General features: G+C 49.7%; 1 protein-coding gene across 1 annotated transcript; it reads right to left on the reverse strand.

Annotated features, from left to right (window-relative positions):
* Positions 1-3336: 3336 nt before the first annotated feature.
* On the reverse strand, positions 3337-19665 carry EMH_0077450 (leucine rich repeat protein, putative; the record flags this gene model as incomplete). The annotated part of the gene is made up of 24 exons (XM_013500084.1): positions 3337-3395; positions 4097-4426; positions 4605-5098; positions 5336-5455; positions 5812-5894; positions 6152-6244; positions 6577-6718; positions 6970-7209; positions 7605-7848; positions 9231-9383; positions 9789-10053; positions 10321-10741; positions 10944-11360; positions 11782-11881; positions 12185-12534; positions 12779-12892; positions 13305-13382; positions 13921-14058; positions 14358-14521; positions 14869-15054; positions 15599-15752; positions 16163-16520; positions 16720-16973; positions 17336-19665. The coding sequence occupies 24 exons, from the start codon at positions 19663-19665 to the stop codon at positions 3337-3339; spliced, it is 7287 nt and encodes a 2428-aa protein (XP_013355538.1).
* Between the last annotated feature and the right edge of the window lie 1526 nt (positions 19666-21191).

The following is a 21191-nucleotide window of genomic DNA, read 5'->3' on the forward strand; positions in this document are numbered from 1 at the left end:
AACTTGTCGTTGAGGCAAGACTACTGAGGCACGGTCCGGTGCTCCACTGCGGTCGTTAAGTATTTCTCACTTCTCTCCAAGTAGAGAAAAGTGAAGGGAAACGGCTGCAGCGCAGGACACGAAAGGCGGCATTAGTACCTTCAGGAGTTAAGCTTAGCAGTTTTTTCCTGCTGCTGGCAACAGGTCTCTGCATGTCTCTCATTCTTCTTTCTCGGTACGGCCCGTGACGGCACATATTGGCTTCCAAAAGCGTTTGCCGAGTGCACTAAGGCTTAGCAGAGCTACAGATGCACACCCGTAAGGGATTTGTGTCGAAAAATAACATCAGAAATTGGCAAATGGGACAAACGTCCGGCCACGCCGATTATCTTTTAGTAGCGCTGACGGTTTCCTTTTGCAGGAAAAAATATTGCTGAGGATAGACTGGTGCTACCGTCAGACTTCCCTGATCTCTACGACTCCAAGTACAGGTTTATCCGAGCAAACTAGAAAGCACTTCCGTGCTCGTTGCAAGCCGGGGATCAACCACAATGATTCATGATCGTGTGGCAAAATGATTGCCTGCTCGCACCAAGCCTTAGGATGACCAGAACGATTGAACCTCGGGTCAATCGCTGTGACTGCTCTACAGCTTTATGTGAGCATCCAAAGCCCTTGTAGTGCAAATCAAGCCCTGGCGAGACTGCCCTAGTAGAACAGTCGTGCTCTGCTTACCTGGTGGTTTAAAAAAACCAAAAATCAAGACCCCTGCGCACTAGCCAATTGTCATCGAAGTACCGGGAGAACTAATGCAAATGTCAGAATGTTGTGAAATACCCCAGTTTCCGGTATGTCTTATATTAATAGAAATGCACCCTACTGTAGAGTTTGGTCACATGGTACTAGGGTGGTTACAGGGAATGTTTAGAACTCAGACGTCATAAGGAAAATTTCGCACTGCCATTCTTTGTAGGGGATGTCGTCGATCCATATTTTAAGATATGACATCTTACGTGCTGGGGGGTTGACATATATGGACAGCGCGCGTCAAACTTGTCGCCAACATGCGTCGAAGTAGGGAAATAAGGCACTTGACAAAAGTAGAGGAAGGATTGCACCGGGGGAGTTGTGTGAATTTCTTACGTTAGGCCAGCCTTCTGCCCCCTTGTTTCAGGTATAGAAGGGCAGACTTTCTTTTCTATATCCCACTAATTACTTCACATTTCGCATCGCAAGATCTTAAGGGGCGCTGTGAGAAACTCTCCTTCAGCAGGCCTGCTAAGAGGAGTTTGGGGCCATAACGATCATAGGGCCCTGGAAACTGGACCGCGTTTTGTGGCTGCAACGAAACAATGGCCGCAGCTCTGCGTGCTGTGCCCCCCACGACAACAGAAACGCAGACAGAAACTACACTGTAAGCCCTAGCAGGAATTCGGTTCCCCTTGGACGATGAGATGTAGTGGACCAATAACAATGGATATGCTGCGCGCCAAGGAGACTGTTGATGTGTGCGCTAACCCAGCATTCCCTCCCATGCCATGCTGGGTTTGGTTGTCGCTAATTAAGTTAATAAGGTTTTGGTTTAATATTTTTAATAAGCATGATATACAAATCGGTTGCTTCAGTGAAAGCCAATTGTGGGGTCCACCCCTTCAAGCCCACTGCTGACTATCACGGTAGGCGGGCATAACCTGGCTGAGACACCATTCTCAAGCAAGGATAAGACTGAATGACGGAGTGCTTGCTCACCAGCAGTACTCTTCTTCAAGCGCAAGTACTCCCACAATTCTAGGCTTTTGCCATACCTTTCTGCGAGGCCAATCTTGACCCAAGCTTCTGGCGAGAAAAAGGTGCCAGAAGGCTACCCACCAGCACTCAATGCAGCACCTACTGCTAGTAAGGTTCAGTCCTTGAGCGTCTTCAGATCCTTAGGGTCCTAACCTCTCATTCATGTTTTCGATGAGGCCGGCAAGTTCCTAACACCAGGATATATGAGGGCTTCCCATCAATATGACGGCAAATAAGTGTTCGACATATGAGTTCACTCATAGCGAGCTCCTACTTCCCGCTAGCTTATCGCGTTTGAAGCGGATTGAACATCCGACAGGCACAAGGCTTGTAGGGCTAGGACTGGAGCTAAGTTGCATTCCCCTCTCTAGCTTTTTTTATAGGGTGGATTCATGCTACTGCCATTCCACTGAAATCTCTAGTTGGTGTAGTATCTCATTGCTTTCTAGCCCATGCATTTCAATAGTATGTTATGCCTGACGTCCAGTTGCTGCGCGCCTACGGTTACGTCGTGGTGATTGGATGGAAACAGGCTTCAGCACCATTGCAGGACAACCCAGTTCCGGGCTGGGGCTGCGTTTTACACAATGTCTAGTCTTCCCTCGCTTCCCTTCCGTGCAGCGCAGCCGCTGTGTCCCCAGCATGGTTTTTGTTCCCAAGAACCTCCTCGCTGCCCTCGATGCTGCCAACTTATGGTTCTCAACAAAAGCTTGAATGAGCACGAAATTAAATCAAGGACGATTACGAAATTCGGCAAGCAGGTCTTCGGGCCGTATCAGCGATGCATATATTCCTCCTCAGAGTTGCACTGAAAGGCAAGACCTCCTTTCCAGCCGTAGAATACCTGCGTTTTGTATACCCTAGATATCCGTATTTGCTTTTGATGCTCAGAATAGCCGAGGCCACACGTATGCTGCACACAGCGTACCAGGCCCAGTCACCAAGAGCCTGCCGTGCTAGTTTTCATGCCCTCCATCTGTAGTTGAGTGGAAGCATAGGCATAAAATAGAAACAGCATATGCTGAAGGTTCCAACGCGTCCATCCCGGTACTTCCATTCCTTCTCATCTAGGATGCTGAAGCATGTATTTCTCTTATCTGCTTATAGGTAGATAGATAAGGTGCGCTTTAAGTCGTTTGGGCACATTGAGAGGCGCAGGCGGTGTTGTGGACGCATTTTCGCGAGTGTAACCGACCCGCTCAATCCTTGCACAACCAGAATGAGGCTTGAAACGATGTTGTGGCACTTCCAACCATGAGATGCAGCTGTGTTCCCACAGTGTACATGCTCTACGTGAGAGCCACGTGAGATGCTGTGACTTCAGTGTTCACCTCCTATCCACGCTTTTCAGCAGTGCAATATTGGAACATACATGCATGGCGAGCTGGGATACTACTTAGCGACCTGACTACTCAAACAAACGGACGAAGGGTTTTCTGCCTAAAACGAACAGCAGACGGATATTCCACTGACTATGTTTATCTTCCATTTGACCTGCCCCCACACAATAAATACACATCTGCCAGGTCAGTACAAGCATGCTGGTGCTTTTGTTGAGTGCGTATACGACTACGTAAAGTTCCATACTGCCTGTATCAGCTTCACTGCACCCTTTTTCGCTTTCCAATCTAAAAGCACGTTCAAACCACACTCCGTCCGGCTCCCCGCTGACCATAGGAGAGTGCATGAGAACGGAGTTATTCTAGGGAGCTTTGACTGTTAGCACGTCAGAAAGGGTCTGCTCGAAAGCGTGAGATGATGTATAAGATGTTGCATATTGCCTGTATTTGCTACACTGTGACATTTTTCCCCTCACTAAGCTTAAAGCAAGTTCAAAACGCACACCGTCTGGCTTCTCGTCACCTTACGAGAGTGGACTATACGGCTAAAAGTAGCCTACTAAGTACATATTAGAGCTTCATCCTTCACCACAGGCAGTCTGTCAATTGGTCAATTGGCTCGTGGCGTAGAGCGCAGAACCAGTGAAACCCACATATTCAGGCTCTCCCTATATGTTACTTAAAAGCTGGCGAATAAACTTGAACGCAAGCATATTTTAGTTATTAGGTTTGGGCTCTGCAACTCCATAAGCAACTTGGCTCCTCTACTGCCGAGTGAACTACGTGGCTGCCGGCGTCGTTTGAATCAGGCGAATAAAAGGCGTGATCAACACACGGAGAAAACACTTTCGGTTTGAGAGTTGTGTTTCTTCAGCCAGTTATTTTCTTGTGATTTTTTATCCTCGCATTATATCGAGTGCCCTTTGCTTGCCCCCGTTCCCGTTCTGCATGAAGGCAAAGCCCTTGTAGCATTGAAGGCAACTGTGTACCTGCACTGCTACTGTTCGACATTGATGGCCCCAAGTAGGATATTTCAAACCCACGCTGGGGCCTTGTTTCGTTGGAAGGGTCTAATGCCTCTTGCTGCTGGAGAGTGGACAAGAAGGGAGGAGCTGGGGGGCACCAGCTCGGGATAATACCACAGACGTCAGTACTGCTGCTTCTAGTGTATCGGTCAACACCACTGCATGGCTCCCCTTTGGTCCAGCCAGGACCGTGAAGAGGCATTTGACGGTCGTCGCTGGCTCCACAGCGGTTGACCTTCAGAAGATATCTGCTCGCTGCTCTGAGGCCTTTCTGAACCCCGAGTGTTTGCAGACCTGGAGGAATACACCAAAAAGCAAGCGGCTAAAAGTAGACACTATTATGGCGTTTTACTTGGTTTTTTGTGCAGTGCTTTCAGAAACTAGGCATTACAGATTAGGGGTCACTGCAGTGTGACCATGGGCTTTTGCAATATTCGGCCTCAGAGAAAGCGCTACCAATCTGGGATCACACCTGAGGACTCTGACGGAGGTTCGCGACGAGACAGAAATGATGCAGCACCATTACTGGGCGAGATACCAGGAGCACCCACTCCCACAACACCAAGATTAAGCGCCACTAACTCTGGTACCGCTGCTGGCGGCTTGCTTTTTGGGATTGCTGCTACAACGGTGCCTTCAGGTTTCGGCTGCACTACTGGTCGGCCCTTCGACATCTTGGCCGAATAGCAAAGCAGTAGCTGCTGGTGCTGCTGTAGGATTTGGTAGTCGGGGGTTGATTGCTGGTGGGTTGTCCCCACTGCTGTATCCGTCTCGTCATTCGTTGCTTCGCCGAGTGGCTGCCCATGGTCTTCAGGAATAGGAAGCCCTTCTGGGATGCCAACAGGTAGCTTCCTTTGGACCTCTTCAAGTGAAATAATCTCTCCATCTATTGCCTCTAGATAGGGGAGCTGCTCAGCTAGGATCGAACGCCATTGACGGCGTTGACAGGCAGGGTTCTGCTGAAACCTGCATGACAGACCGAGTAAAGGAATCGGCTAAGAAGCAGCAAGTATGCACTGAACCAAAACATGAGTAAAAGAAGAGCGATTTCCGCTTCTGCGGGATACAAAGCTGCTCAGCGCAGGACGCCAGGCTACAGGAGAAAAGGCAAGTCAATGCTTCATCATTGTTGCTACTGCTCGCTCATTGCCTTAACAGGGATTCTAGCCTGTTGCACTGTACTGTGGAACGACACCGGCCCACCCTATTTGCTTAAGCTTGGGCAGTTGAACAAGATATTCTGTCTGCGTGAAGTCCGGTATCCTATTCTGAGCTATTCGCAGTTCCTCCAGATTGGGTAGAAATGGAAAGCCGGACAGGGACCTGAAGGACGCAGACAAGTCGACATTCACCACGGGTTATTCATGTGCGTGTAATGCTTTTATCCTCACCCCTAAGTTCACTGAAGCTCGCTTTTAAACGACGAGTTATTGTGTGACATGTCCTCCTTATTTCTTCGCTGTATAGTTCATGAACCACTTAAAGGCGTACAGCCATTGTCAGGCTAGTGCTTAAACGTTTGCTAAATTGTGAAACGAATTCTCGACAATAGAGCTTTTCACTAAAATTAGTTGAACGATAGCTACGTGCTAGCTGCTTGCTAGCAAGAAAAGGGGTGTTAGGTCAACAGTTAAGTCTATGCGCTCGCAAGGCTACCTGAGTCCATTTCGTTCCATTACCAAACAGCGCAGAGTCTCAGCAGCACCCTGGAATGCCTCCGAATCGATTCGTCTGATTCGATTGTCACTGAGATCGAGCACCTCTAGGCGGCAGCAGGTTCCAAAACCCTCAACCCTCGACAGGCCATTTCCACGCAACTGCAGTATTCTAATGCTTCCAAGTGGCGCTGTTGCCAAGTTTTTTAGACTCCTGAGAGAGTTGAAACTTAGATCTAGCCGCTGCAAAGAGGGTCAAATAGAGCGGAACAGCGGCCAAAGCAGAGACCTGAAAGTAATGAATGTTTGCGTTCTGCCTCTCTACATCTTCATTAGCTACAGATTTGTCTATGGCTATGCATACCTCTAACAGTGGCAACGAGATCAGTCCTGGCCCGTCAACCCCACCTAAGCCCCCCGCTGCGAGGTCAATTTTGTTGTTTGCTACCGACAACTCCTGCACGCATTCACTGGATAACACAGACATAGTCTAGCCCTTCTGTATCTGTATGTCTTCACTAGCTACAGATTTATCTATGGTGATGCTTTTCTGTTGGCAAATACAAATTTCCGTAGCCAGCTGGCCAGTTAACACCGTAATAGTACGAGCCGGCGTAAAGATGGAGCAGCGGCCGAGGAGTTCTATAGGTTTTAACCCAACTTGAAGACTAAGTATCTCTTTAGCCTATTGCATTTACAACTTCCCTCCTCCCCTTATGCTTCATTAAGTATGAGCTTTTTCATGGTGAATCTCGACGTGGGTTGGTACAGTGAGTTGAAAGACTGTACTCTCAAAAGGGGCAGGGTTCCCAAAGAAGCCAGACTCGTGATTTTGTTTTGGTTTAGATTAATGCTCAGCAAAAATGGAAAATTCTCCTCAGTTATAACGTCGGAAACACGGCGAAGGCGATGACCCGACAAATCAACTGACCTAAGGAAAAAAACAAGAACGGAGTCGATCGAAAGCTGTCGCTGCACACTTCGAATACATTATCCTACATTAATTAGTGGGTGCGCGTGGTAGAAATACCCTTGAGTCAACGGTCCAGAAGGATATAATGTGTTGGGCAAAATGAATGAGTATTTCACTTGCATGTAGTCACGAGTGCAAGTTTGTTGATAAGGAAGACTTTAAATTCGCGACGGATGTGAATGCTATGGCCAGTTCATGACCCGTCGCACCCCTCAAGACACGGTAGTTGCTTCCCTATAATCTGTTCCAGCAGCTCTCTCGTGAGCCTCCCCGCAAAGACATGCTGTATCTCTTCTTTTTCTTCTTGCCTTGGCTCAACTCCATCCAAAATTTTTAAACAGGGAAGGAGGTAAAGGGAGTAAGAACGGTATTCTGCTTCCATGCTTAAAGGCGTGTTGCGCAAATCAAGCACACGGAGGGATGGACACCGAGAGAGATGCATTAATGACCTGAACGTGCAACAGACGAACATGCACGGAAATCGCCAAATTCACAAATTGGCTTTGTGAGTATTTCTTCCCAGCGGGTGATGCACTAAATGGAAACAATAGAGAGTATTGGTGAGCTTTCTCAGTTGCTGCAACGCATCTGAAGCATGTACAAAATATGCACGCAGTGTCATTAAAAGCAGGGGGCATATACCAAGACTAATACTAATATTTGTGTTTCGCTATGCGCATTTCCATGTCTTGGTTACAGAAGCAGAAGCAGCAAATAGTCTATGGCGTAAATACGCAGGCAGGACCGCCTGGCGTAAATGCACGGAGAACTACAGATGTATGAGTAACGGATTCTATAAGTGGTTCACCGAAATGCTCGAACTTCGTTGTTGCTCAAGTACAACTGTGTAAGCGCCGGGAGGCCTTCCAGATGCTCCAGTTGTTGGAGTTTGTTGCTTTCAGCGCAGAGGAAGACTAGCCGCTTCAGCTGTTGCATGCCGGAGGGAAACGAGACGATGCAGTTGTGAGAAATGTCGAGGCACTCCAAATGGCAGAGAGACTCAATGCCTTCAAGGCTTTCTATGTTGTTGCCGTCGAGGAGTAGCTCTTCAAGGAGTCGCAATCCCAGCAGACCCTGCAAAAAAAGGCCTGGGGAATAAGGACGCAGTCAGTTGGGGCCTTTCAGTCTGAAACACTTTAAAACTGAAGGCCAGGTAGGAAAAGCACAATGCTGCAAGTGTTAGTAGCACCAACATTAGGAAAAGCACCACACGGTGTCGCCTTCTTTGCGGGGGGCTTTCTCATATCGATTAGCCTGAGTCTAATCATGATGCACAAGCTGCATTTCGCAGCATTATGTTAGACGCACAGCTTAAGAAGATTTGCCGACCCAGACTCTCATGTACAAGACAAAGATGAGTGAGCTTCAGGGGGATCGTAGACCTTAAAACCTTCGCTACTGCAGTGGCTGTATTGCGTGCGTGAGATCAAGCCGAACCTGAATGCTGCTAAGGTTATTTTCAGACAACTCCAGCTTCCGTAGTCCAACCAGAGTGTGTATATTTGGGGCATCGCGCAGTCGCAAGAATGACATCTCCAAGACGTCTACCTTTTCTCTCCAGTTATTCCAGGTGAGTTCCGGTGCTCCAATAAGTGTTTCTCTAGAGAAACCCTGGGCAGCAGCACTTGAGAACTGCTGGTACTGCGAAGGAGGCCAACAGGATTGAGTGCTGCTGGATGGCCGCCAGCCGCATATCCTTGCTGTCCTGATTGCAGCAGCGACGGAACAGAGGCCCCCACAGCCCTTTGTGTGGTTGTCTGCTTCGGAACTCTCTAGCATTCGAGGGGTTGCTGCATGCCGAGCGGCTGTACGCGGAGTGATTGCCTCGCAGTGACTGGAGCTGCAGCTGCAACAACAGCAGCAGAAGCAGCAGCATTGCTGAACGGGACCCCGGCAAGGAGGAAGCAGCAGCGCGACAGGAAGTGGGTCAAGATCTTCCAACGGCCTCGAAGCTTCAGTTATCCCACGAGGACCCGTTCTAGGAATCACTAAGGAACATGCCAAGAGCTGAGCATCCTCTGCCTTGCACGTGCTGCGAATATTGCAGAACACCGGCCCCTGAACTGGGATCCATACCAATGATCAAATTGTAGCAGACCTCAGCACGAGATTGGCAGACACATCCACAAGGTAGCTCAGTACACAGTTCTTTGATACGTGCAGCTGATCGACAATCAAGAGACATGTCTCTAGCTACGGTCATCGTTTTCATGCCACCTGACAGTGCAGAAGGACGCTGACTGTCCTGGTGCCCACCAGTATCGTTGGCCTTGCGATTCGTCCATGGAAGAAACCTGTGCGGCAGCAGCGATAGCCCAGCTTCGTGGCTCGTTTCCTGCTGATACAGGTTGCTGCAAGCTAGACGGAGTCATCACAGGTGCCCCTATTGCACACGCGCAATGAGGTGCTGGTGGAGCCCCCGGCGCATCGTCTTGCGTCGGCGGTGAAGAGCTCGATGACTTCAACGGACAAGTCAGAGGATCTCCCGGTGTTGTCTGCAGCGGCCGACCATCGAGCAACTCCAATGCGGGAAGCAGCTGCTGGAGTTGCTGGGAACTGTGCGACCCCATCTGTAAAGGATTCCCCGCAAGCCACAGCTGCCGCAGTTGGGGAGCAGCGGTCCCTGCAGGAGTATCATCAGCACAACGCAATTGTCTGTGCAACACAGTCCGATGAACGCTTCACTTGAGCCTGATAAGTCTGAGGCGTCGCCCCATCTGCAGCCTTTTTAAGTTGTTGAAGTTGTGCGGTTTTGGGTTAATCCCACAGGAATGCGCTTTCAGGGATTTGGCGTGCACTGCGAATAGTGCGCACACTGACTGGGAGACTTAAACCCCCACTTTCGTCATGAGAGAATGTCGCTGAATGCGGCTGTATGTTGCTGTGTGCTATTTCGGACTTTCGAACGCCCTATCATGGCGATCGACTGCTTATGCCTGGCTGCTTTATCCTGATCTTGTGTGCGTTTTCTGTCTGGCTGTTTCTGCTTGCGTGCGTATGGCTGATTGTGTGTGAAGGCTGAGCGGACCGACGGGCGCAAGATCAGACAAGAGCAGCAGGTGATTAGCAACAAGGCACAGCTGCTGCAGACGCGGGGTGCCCCAGAAGCCGTCGAGGGTGCAGAGCTCATTGAAGCTCAAATCCAGTACCCGCAGCTGCGGCAGCTCTATCCTGCTGGTTTCATTTTGGGGCCCTGAAGCAGTGACCCTCGGGGAACCCGGAGCGTCTGATGCTGTGCGAGACTCGCCAGGGGCATCAAAGTTACGCAGACCGTTAAGCGGGAGCAACAGAACCTGGGGAAAGCAAAACAACCAATTCAGCTTTTCCTTCCTACCCTGTGGAAAGTGCTCCTGGGCATCGCATAACACCGTTGGTTGAGACTGCTGTGATGTCAGTGTCTCCGGCACAATCGTGTCATGACAGAAGAGTATATTCAACCCAGGGAGTCTGAACAGCAGCAGCTGTTGCAGCAGCAAACGGGGTGGGTAACGTTTTTCGCATTCCTTCATAGTTAAGAAACAGATCAGGCCTCTAAACAGAATAGAGCAACGTTTGCCCACCCTAAGCCTCTGAAAACTTAGTAAGACCCCTCGGCTTAATGCAATGAGATGCGCGTTGCTGCTAAGGCTCAAAGAGAGAACGTCTCCGTTGCAGTCAAGCTGCGCCTTGCAGTCACCTGCTCTCCAGACGACTGCTGCAGGCTCCTGAGGTGCCTCCTGCTGCCTCCCTAGGGATCCGAGGGTATAGAGGTGGGGCGCTGTTCCAAAGGTCTGTAGCAGGACCTGCTGCAAGTGACTTTCGCAGAAAACAACACCATTTACTGTTGATATGCCGGAACAGGACTTGATGGGCTTCGTCCGGTCTAGCTCCCCAGATACCCCAGAAACCTCCTCGCAGTTACTGTCTGCTTCGCATGGCTGTTGGGCTTTTGCGCCTTTCGTCAGTTCGCTTGTGTGAATAGACAAAAGGTGTTTAGCCATGCTGAGGCAGACACAGATTTCGAACGGCATCAAAGCGGATTCCTTGCTTACAATACCGAGCAGTTCTCACCCTGTTCCAAAGTTGTTTGCGTTTTGCCTTAATGTATGCGTCACACGTTAACGCAGGAATGCCCTACTTCACAACCATCAAAATCACTATGAATGCCTAACTGGCGGCGGACGCCGGCGGGCAAGTGGCGTACCTGATGAGGTCTACGAAGGGTGAAGCGCTGCGCGGGTCTTGGCCTGCATTATTTAAACTGTACTGATGAGCGCTTCCTGAATTGCTTGAAGCGTACGTTGCTGGGGCTGCACTAGGGGTCGGGAGAGCCTCATCGAGTTTTTGTGCTTGTGCTGCCGACTTCGTCCCTTGGGGTCCTTCTGTCTCTTCCGTAGCCTGCTGGGCTGCCGCTGCGCTCGCCGCCTCTGGTGAGACTCCAGTTGCAGCAGCAGCAGCAGCACCTGCTACTTTATCCGGAACTGTTTTCGGAACCGGCTGCGCAGGTGTTGTCCTGCTACAGGAGTTGACAGGTGCTGAAGAACCGGGATTTGAGGGATCTCTTGAATATGCAAAGCGAACGAGGAAATGGGGAACGAGGTAGTGATTCTCGAAAAACCACCTTGAAAACAATAAGAAAACTTCACAATAGCAGGGCAAACACTCTTTTTTCTGCGTCTTCTCGGTACACGTACTTCATGAACCGAATGTTTACCTTTCACGAGTACAATTGGGGATAAAATGTGTTCATTCGGCTGTTTTGGCCGTCCATTCGAAATTCACAAAATCCACGAGCGTTTGGCTCTCTTCTCTAGTTGTGCGACTTATGGTATAGTGGTTCGGAGCAAATATTTTCTTTTTGTCTGATCTGCATAAAATTATTCACTGCATGAGTGCAGTTGCAGCTGTACCTATTGTTTCTTGGAGTCCAACGTGCTGTGCCATCAGCTGCTGGCTAATGCATAGGCACATCCGATGGACTTCCTACTATACTCGCACGAATGTTGATAGTTTAGAATTTAGAGCCGGGGACGTGTTCGCACCATGTTTTTATCTGTGGGTTCGAAATCCTTCGCTTGTATACGCTGGAAGGGCCGATGACAGCCAACGCACAGGGATTTGACGAAGCCTGGTTCCCACATTCTACGGAAAAAAACCGACAGAAAAAAACACAAGGTCAAAAAGCGTATGCCTTGACGCGTGAAAGTTTCCTTGCTTAGAATGGGCCTATTCCTGATTGCGTTCACGAAGGTAAATGCCGTTTGCAGTCTGGGACGTGGAGGGAGGGCGTAGAACAGTATACAAAGCAAATATCTGGTGTAGCTGCGAACGCGCCGGTATCTCTGCTGACGGTGCACACCAGCTTTGTTCATTTACAGAGTAGGGCAATATGCATGCGCGCTCTTTGTTTGAATTTAAAGCACCGCGTTGAGTATCGTTGCTTACTGTATTGTTCCTCTGCTTTGCTGATAATTCCTCTAGAGGGCCCTCGTTCCATCATGCTTGGAATTTCCTGTTGTGTATACCCTACAGGGATGTCTGGCAAGCACTCGTGAAGGAGACACCGACAGAGCAACACTTCCCCATCAGGCAGCGAAAGCCGTCCATCCTTAACCGCTTGTTGCACAACAGAGTTGTTGAGCGGCGCCGCTCCTTCCTCGCTTGTGGTGGTGCCTTCAGTCCTCGCAGTAGGCACACCAGAATGACGACTGTCTTTAGCAGACTCTGCATTCGCCTTGGCCAACTCAAGCGTTTGTTTCGCAATGGCCTGGAAAGATTCAATCGAAGCCAAGGAACTGTGGGCACAGACACACGCCCCTTACCCCACCTTTAGCAAGTCTCTCGCTTTAGTGTGTTATAGAGTCGTTGCACAAGAGCACATCGCACGGCTATTCTTTAACCTATGTGGAGATTCTCATGGGTTCTTCACGGAACCGAGAAGAAACCCTAGGCGACGACAAGTCATACGGATTTGTGCGTAGCGCGTGTACGCAAGTAAGTGCATACGATGAGCGCATTCATGCATAGACCGATGCTCACTGGAGACGGGGCAGGTCAGCCTCAGCTAGGCTGTTTGACGCGACTATAAGAGGAGAGCGCTCGAGCCCATTTTGGTGGGAGAATAAGTCCCCATACATGCCTGCAGTGCACTGCCTGGGGAAACATCAAAAACAACCCATAATGGAAATGAACTAATGCCGATCTTGTGAGCATATAACCAGGTGGCTTTGACTAATTCAAATGTATGTGCTGGGACGTGCCTAGTTGCTGCAGGTAATTTATGTACATGCATGAATGCCACTGCTGTTGAAGGCACAGGAAAACGCTGAGCGTAATAAACCCCCCACAATATATATATATATATATATATATATATATATATATATATATATATATATATATATACTTGTATAAAAATACTTATATAAAAATGTGTGTACTTTTCGGTACAGCAGGATGTCTATACATTTGCGCAGATACGGTGGTAGATATGGGAAAATGCAGATATATGCTTGTACACATATATATATATATATACAGGACTCCAGGAAATGTAATCGCTTACCTAAGCAGGCTGCATGGGTGGTGGGGGTTGGCGCCGCAGAGCACCCAGTCGCCTGTGCTCTCCACAGCGCAGCCGTTCCTGTAACGGGTCACAGTAGAGCAGCTAAAACGTAAAGGGAATGCAGTGTGGTGGTACATGAGAAAAGTTGATCGACTATACTTTTGCCGCTCAGTAAACGACAGCTGAAGGACAGCGAAGGACACTGTACATATGTATACACACGTGTAAACACCCGTATGCATATGCTGCGGCGCCTCGTAACAAGGAGGCTAAACCTAAGGCTCCCGGAGAAAATGTACACAGGTCTGACAAGGAATGCAACTGCGAGGAGGAGCAGCAGCATGCTGCCAACACCATGACGGTGGTGCAGCACTCCTACCGTGAGCGGCAGCAGGAATCACCAAAATAATGCAGTTCACTTGCATTGAAGGCGGTTTGACAAAACGGATACTGCAGAGCTTTTGCGGCAAAGACTAAAGAGTAATTACTGGAACATCACACCCATCACTGCAAATGCAAGCATGCAGGAGCAACAAGAGGGTTATCCGCGTGAATCTACGTAAGCTGGTCCATGTATGCATGCGGGGGTGTATGCATAAATAACCGCTAGCTGTACCTGAGCAACTCGAAAGCCGCCTCAGCCTCCCTGTTGACGATTCGGTGGACACTTTTAATTTCTATACCTCTAAATCCGAAATCCGAGAAATCAGGGGCGTAAAAGGATCGAAACAAACAGTCGGCAGCTCGCCGATACCTAAACGCAAGCAGATAGAGGGCTGCAGGAAAATCGCAGAGATGAGGACCTGGTTGTACCTGATCGAACCCGCACGCGCTAGGCAACGAAGTTAGATATGTTTATAGTTATGTATATACTCGAAAACGTTGAACGTGGTCGAGCTCGGACGTGCTGGGCAACCAAGTTCACAGTTTTCGACTTTTCCTGACCCCACGTAACGCACGCGGGTATACGTTTGCATGCAAAGTAATACATGCAGGTTAAGACAATTTTAAAATGATCCACTAGCAAATGCCTTTGGCTAATGATTGACTGACCATGTCTTACTGGGATCCCCCAGCTCAAGATGTATATTTCCGAATCGCTCCAACTCTTTCTTGCGAGTGCTAAGAATTGCCTCTCTCCGTTTCCGCACTTCAGCCGCAAGCCATCGAAAGAAGGATGCACCCCCACAGAGCTCCCCGCGAGCCACCACCAAGTCCTATAGTCCAATCCAGAACACCCCCAAACTCTAACCCCAAAATGTGAACTCCTAACGGTAGATCCTGGGGTTCTTGAAAAAGAAAATTCTTCCATAGATATGCAAACCGCTAATTGCAGCACACTACGCAGATTGAGGCTTTTGTCTCATACAGCATTCCATAGAAACAAAACGTATTAGCATCTGCTGTAACAAGAGCAATCCCATCGATCAAGGAGCACAAGGGAAATGCACTTGGGTAGTCAAGCAAATAAAAAATTCGCATGCCAATGATTCGCATCAAGGAAATTTGCAGGCCCCCCGCCCCCCCGGTCTACAGTTTGAAGAGAGGCGTGTTGAGCGCGTACAGCGAATTTTCTGTTATCCTTGATAGCCACTCTGAACTGTCCATGGAGCCTATCTAACTCCTTGACTGCATCTCTTGCTTCTCGTCTCGTTTTCTGTTGTTCCAGTAAATAATAAAGCCTTTTCCGCTGGTATGTTGCAGCAACAAAAGCCGAGTCGCCGGCGTCAAGGACCGTTTGGTTTAGAGCCTAAGGGATAAAACTGCACACAGAATGGCCACCTATCAGGCCGCCTGCCGTGCGTCTCTTTCCGCTTTGCATTGCATACTAAACCATTACCGGTTTTGTAGCCCAGACCACACACAGAAAATCAATACGAGACTGGGCGTCACTCTGCGACCTGCGTGGTCTTAGGCAAAAACATATCTGCTTTTTTTTTCGCTTGCTCTCATTGGGCCATTGAATTTTGTCGGTACAGGCCCTGAGCTATTTAGGAGTTAAGTGGATGTTCTCCTAATTTAACCAGTAAAACATAGGCGCTAAAATACTCCATATGAGTTAGAATGCTTCCATATAAGTGGCACAGTAATTGCACATTCAGCTGGAAATGCCCGCTTGCTTAATCTTGTTTTACGTTGTAATGGAAACCTGCATACAGCTACCGACGAGAAGCATTGAACTTCTTCCGTGAGAACTATGAAACGTCTTTCCCATACAAGCTAAACCGTAGAGACCCAGTGGATCTGCTGGAAATGTGGCTGCAGCGCAGGCGCAGGCTGCAAGGTCACCGTACCTTGAGCATTGGTATATGGTAAAGGGCGAACATTTCGTGGTTTTTAAGTCTGCAAATGGGATTTTGCTTCGACAGAAAATGAACGTCAGAAAACAAAAGAGACTCCAGGCGGGGTAACTGAGACAGCAGGGTTACTTCGTGCAAAGACCAAATGCTGAGAGGCAAAGCAAAACAAAAACTTCATGACCCGTAAGTAGCTCAAGGACTAGCACCACACGATAGCTGCGCCTACACGAGCCGTCACCTTGCCATGTTCCGGCAACGGACACCAGGCACTGACAGAGAAAAAAGAGAGGGCAACCACGGCGTTGGATAGGGCAGAACCACTTGTCTGACAGTCTTCAGTTGAAGGGTAATACGTACACACGTATGCATATACGGTTTGTACACCATACGTGTACATGCATAAACCTCCTTATGTACAACTCAAGCAGCAGATGCAGTTGCGAGTAGATATACATGAGCCACAACATGAATGAAGTTTCTCACAGGCAGTGTGCACTGTTGACATCCTCTGCTTCGGTGACAAAGCGCAATATCCGTGCTTACGGTGCAAGAGCTTACTGATTCGCAGCAACGTTAATTTGTTCAAGTTTCTTGTTATTGCTGAGGGCGGCACCCACATGCGTCAACTCGTTGTCGGCCACCTCCAACACCCGCAAGTTCGTGAGGACCTCAACGCCCCTGAGGCTGCGCAGTCGGTTGCTGTTCAGTCGAAGGGTGTGCAGCCGCTGCAGTGCATCTAGAGGACCCTGCGCAGCAGCTTCGGGCGCTCCCTCCTGAGGGACCCCCTGAGGTGCCCCCTTATGGGCCCTTGGAGTGACCCCTTTCTGCGAAAGTGGAGGAGCTGCGAGGACGCCCAAGTCAGCGATACGGTTGCCAGTCAGGTCCACCTCTTCTAGAAACTTGCAGTTCTGGATTCCTTCAGGAAGCCACAACAGATGGACCCAAGTGATGCCTACGAATGGACTTCAACTAGGGAGACGTACAACCACATTTAAAGGACTAGACATGCAGACAAGAAAGGGCTTTACACTCTCAAAGTCGCCTGCCCGGAAGTTGCGACAGTATTCCTTTCTACGTTCACTCTTTTGGTTGAGGATGTTTGTGAGTGTAAGTACCTTCAAGGCGCTCGATTTGGTTCTCGGGGAGGTGTAGCAGCTGCAGGTTTTTGCAAACTCCAACGAAGTCAATGGATGTGAGCTGCTGCTGCACCAGTCGCAGCTGTCGTAGGCAGCCAAATGTCCCCAAAGCTCCCAGGGTTCTGGGGCCCAAAGGCCTGTCCATTATCAACTCTATCGTGTCAACCAAGTTCGCCTCCGACGAGTCGCGGATTCCCGTCACAGAATACAACCAAGTGATGTCAGCAGAAATACTGCAGCACCATAAACAACAGAAGCAGCCGCAGCAATACCCGCAATGGCAGTGGAAACAGCATATGACAGTAGACAAGGGAAAACTTGAAACGGCAGCTTGTATGTCAGGCAACAGCCAGAAACCGAATGGACTGCTCCAGCAGCGCCAACTTGTCTTTCAGCAACAGTGGCAGACTAAAACAGCAGCAAATCCCTTGCTGCCGACAGCTCCTGCTCTATTCGTACGTTCCGCCTGCGGTCAATATGTGCCTGTTTCACTACAACATTGCCTGTATTTGCATACTCTTCGAAAGGGGTTAAGGACGAAGATGCACCACAACTCAAGGCCCCTATTCTCCTTGTTGGCGGCCCGGAGGCTGACTTCTTGAGAGAGCGTTCGTTGTCACTGTTGCCTGGGCTGCTCACAGGGGACTCGGCGCCGTCGTCTTTGGTTGCGTCCTGTCTGGAGACCCCACCAAGTGCAGACAAAACCCTTACAGCTGCAACCCCCGAAGCAGGGGCCCTTCGGAGGCCACCCCTCCCTCTGGAGTTTTGCATCCTTCGCCAGCCTCCAAAGTAGGCTGATGCGCTCTGGTGAGGGCGCCCTGAAATGCGGCTCCCTCGTGGTCTGTCTTGGTTTCTTGCTGCTGTATCTGCTGCTGATTCGGCGGCTCGCAAGTTGCTTGTTTGGTCTGATGCGTTGGGGACCTCTCCAGGGTTTCCGACATATGAACTGTTAAACATTTTTTGCGTGTCTTGGGACGCCAGGCTGCTGCTCGCGTTGTTGAGGTTGGAGATGTTATTGGTGCCGCTGCTGTTGTCGCTGGCGTTGTTGTTATTGTTATGGCTGCTGTCGTGGTTACTCGCGCCGCTGCAGACCTGGGTTTCGCTAGCACAGACTGTCCCACCTCCGGGCCTGTCATGTCGATGCCCGTTGGTTTCTTCGCACTTGCTGTTACTGCTGTTACTGCTGCTACTGCTACTGCTACTGCTGCTGCTACTGATATTGCTGTTGCTGCTGCTGCTGCTACTACTATGCATCCGGCACTGGCCGGCGCCGTTACTGTTGCGGGGACTCGAACTGATGCTGCGTCTGCTCTGCTCCACAGGCTGCTGTTGCCTGCAGGACGCCCCAGCAACGAGAGAGGCTTCACTGGCGTCAGGGGCCCCTGGGGCTCCGGTGGCCTCAGGCTGGTCTTGTCTGATTTCGTTTATGGAAGGACATGGCTTATGGGCCTCTGCAGAATGCGTTTCTGGAGGGGCATCCACAGCTTTTAACAAATGCCCGCCCTCGGCACGTCCTCCTCTTGTTACGAGCTGTTCACGGTGGACTAAGGAGGAAGTGCAGAGATCGTGCACTCTATCGAGGACTGGCAACTTGTAGGTAGTACCTGAAACAGTAAAACTGCTACTGCGTTGGGCGCTGGTGCTGTTGCTCACGCTGCCTGTGGTAGTTTTACTGTCTCCACAATCATCCCCCTTGAACTTTGGAATGCAGGCACTGCTATTGCTGCTGTCGCCGCAGCAACTGCTGCTGCCGCTGTTGCTGCTGGTATTGCTACTACGATTAGCACCTGTGGTCTCAGGAAAGCGGTGTCCGGTTAGTTGATGCTTGAAGGTCTCGTCCGAAGGAGAGAGACGAGAGCGAGCCTCAGGCGCAACTGCATGTTCCCGCTTGCTGCACGCTTCGGTGGGTGCTTTAAAACGACAAACGATCTGTCGTGCATCGTCCTGTTTGGGTTCTCCTTCTCTCCACAGCGGTTGCAGTGAGGCTTCAAGGCTCTCTGCCTTTCTGCGCCGGCCGCCTGTAAGTCCTAGTTGCTCAGTTGTGCCTCTTGGCGCGTTCCGAAGCAACTGGTTGGATACATCATCTCCTTGCTGTGTTGCAGCTACACTAGATGCTCTGATTGCTAGCAATTCAAGCGTATGCCCAGCAACAGGCGTGTCTGGCACTGCAGCCGGTGCAGCGGCTGCAGTGCTAGCGACGCCTCTTGCAGCAGCCGCTGCAGCTGCAGCAGCTGCAGCAATGTCGCCTCTGCCTGACTCCCGTATCCATAAACTCGCAGGAGAGCTGCGGCGGAAGGGGTAGGCCCTGCCACCTTGATGAGTCGGTTCTTCAGTTAGGGAACGCTGCGAAGTGTCGCCATTTCCATGGGGGCCTGTGGGTGCTTGAGAGCCTTCTGGTCTGCTACTACGAGTTGGCTGCGATTGCTGTGAAACTACTCTGTTGCTGCTGCTATTGTTCTGGATGCTGATGGCGTTGCTGTGCGTGGGGTCTTCCGATATTCCCACAAAGCGCCGGTTTGAACTGAAGCATCCAAAGCCAGAAACCCAGGCGGGCTGAGAGCCCCTTCTCTGGGGGGCCTGGCGTCCCCTTCTATCTAGGATGCCCCTAGGGCCTAAAGAGCTGCTCGTGTTGCTGCGAGCGGTGGTTTCTGTGATGTTGCTGGTACACGGCGCAGTGCTGTTGCAGCTTCCCTTGCTACTGCTGCTGTTGCTGCTGCTGCTGCTGCCGTCCTGCGGTTGCCCAGCTCTGCAGCCCCCAAGTACCCCAGGCGCCAGACGCGGAGCACGAACAGCTCCAGAACAGTCAGGCTGCTGTTGCCTGCTGGATACGTGAACTGTCTGGTTCGCCAGGGCCCCCGAAAATACCCCTTTAACGCAGAGGGGGGCCGCAGGCCGCTGATGTGGGCTCTTGAAATTCCGACTCATTGTCTAGCAGGAAGGCAACAGAATCCTTTTGCACTCATTGGGGGCCCCAGGGGCCCCCTTTGAAGCCTAATTGAACCAACGCTCACTGCAGAGGCTTCCTGGGTTTTTCCGTTCTGCTTTCTACTCACATATCTATGCCAACACTCACGTCTTAGGACTGTCTATTTTTATGGGTTAAATTGTAGGTTTATACTGGGACTGATCTACTCTTCATTTGAGATCAGTTGCCTGTGTTTGCTTGCATGCAGCGCTGGCGGTTCAGGACGGCGGCAGCCTATAGCGTTTCGCGACGGCTTCCTTCGTCGTTGCGGCAGGGAGAAAGATCAACTGCTTCGCCACTCTTGAAACTCGAAAAAATTAATCATGCCACTAAAAGCAATTAATAATCTTAATCAGAACGAGAAGTGGCGTTGTAAGAGTCAACACTCGGGGTTTCAGCAAATCCACACCATTGGGTGACCTGACGTGTCAGCGGCTCTCTGAAACTGCCTTCGGCGCTGCTTCCTCCTGAAATAAGAGAAAATATTACAGAAATAAACTTGTGAGTAAACATATGTGAAGCCGTAAATGTCAAGGAATCAGTTTTCACGTGAACAACACCAGGAAATGGAACATCAGCCTCCGCCTGTCATGGACCGTCAATTGGCTCAGCACACTACCTGAAAACATTGCCTCCCTTTAAATCGGCATTACACATATATTTAAATTGGACCTCTGCCAAGCCGTTGCTAAGCGGATTTACGCCTTCACCTGTAGTACCAGTAGTAAGAGATCACATAACTCTGCAGACGAGCACACACCCGCGGCGTTGTTGAGCCTAAACACCCACTAAAAAACAAATGACATCTCTAGAGAAGTACAGAACAATTAAATCGTCCTGTCAATGACAGGCATGGTCACTGCAGAATTACAAGTCCCTGGCTTGCTTCTACTTCTGGCTCTCGGCCCCAGCCTACAACTCCTTCCAACTGTTCGATCTTCGCTCATTTGGTGTATAACATACAAATAAGGTGCAGTACTGCACACTGAATAGCTTCGTATAAAAGTAATGAGTGAAGAGACGGGGGCAATTCCGCGAAGCGCAATTTTTGAAGGCAACATATGTTACCCCCTCTCTAAATAAATATGCATGTTCATAAATGAATTTCTATTTGCACCTCGAGCACATATGAATACGTATGCTTGCCTACAAGCACTTTTCTATTCATACGGCTTGGATATGTAAGTATACATGTTCAGAATTATTGTTCGATTTGTATGTATCTGTTATGTCTTCTTTCTCGAGCAAAGGACGCAAATCGCAAAATATATGCGCTTTTGCGTTGATCCTTGGTAATCGTCAAGAATATAACTACCCATTGGGTAAAAGAAGGCCTAGAGCTGGAAAATGCACACATGCGTGCATATATCTATTATATATGTACGCACGTGTGCAATATATCTATATTATGCATATATATGTATAGATGTATGAAACCACGCACAGAGAATAAATGCACATGCACACCTGAACAAATAATTATTTG

Source organism: Eimeria mitis, genomic scaffold (assembly GCF_000499745.2).
Source record: "Eimeria mitis Houghton genomic scaffold, Emh_scaff5, whole genome shotgun sequence".
Lineage (NCBI taxonomy): Eukaryota > Apicomplexa > Conoidasida > Eucoccidiorida > Eimeriidae > Eimeria > Eimeria mitis.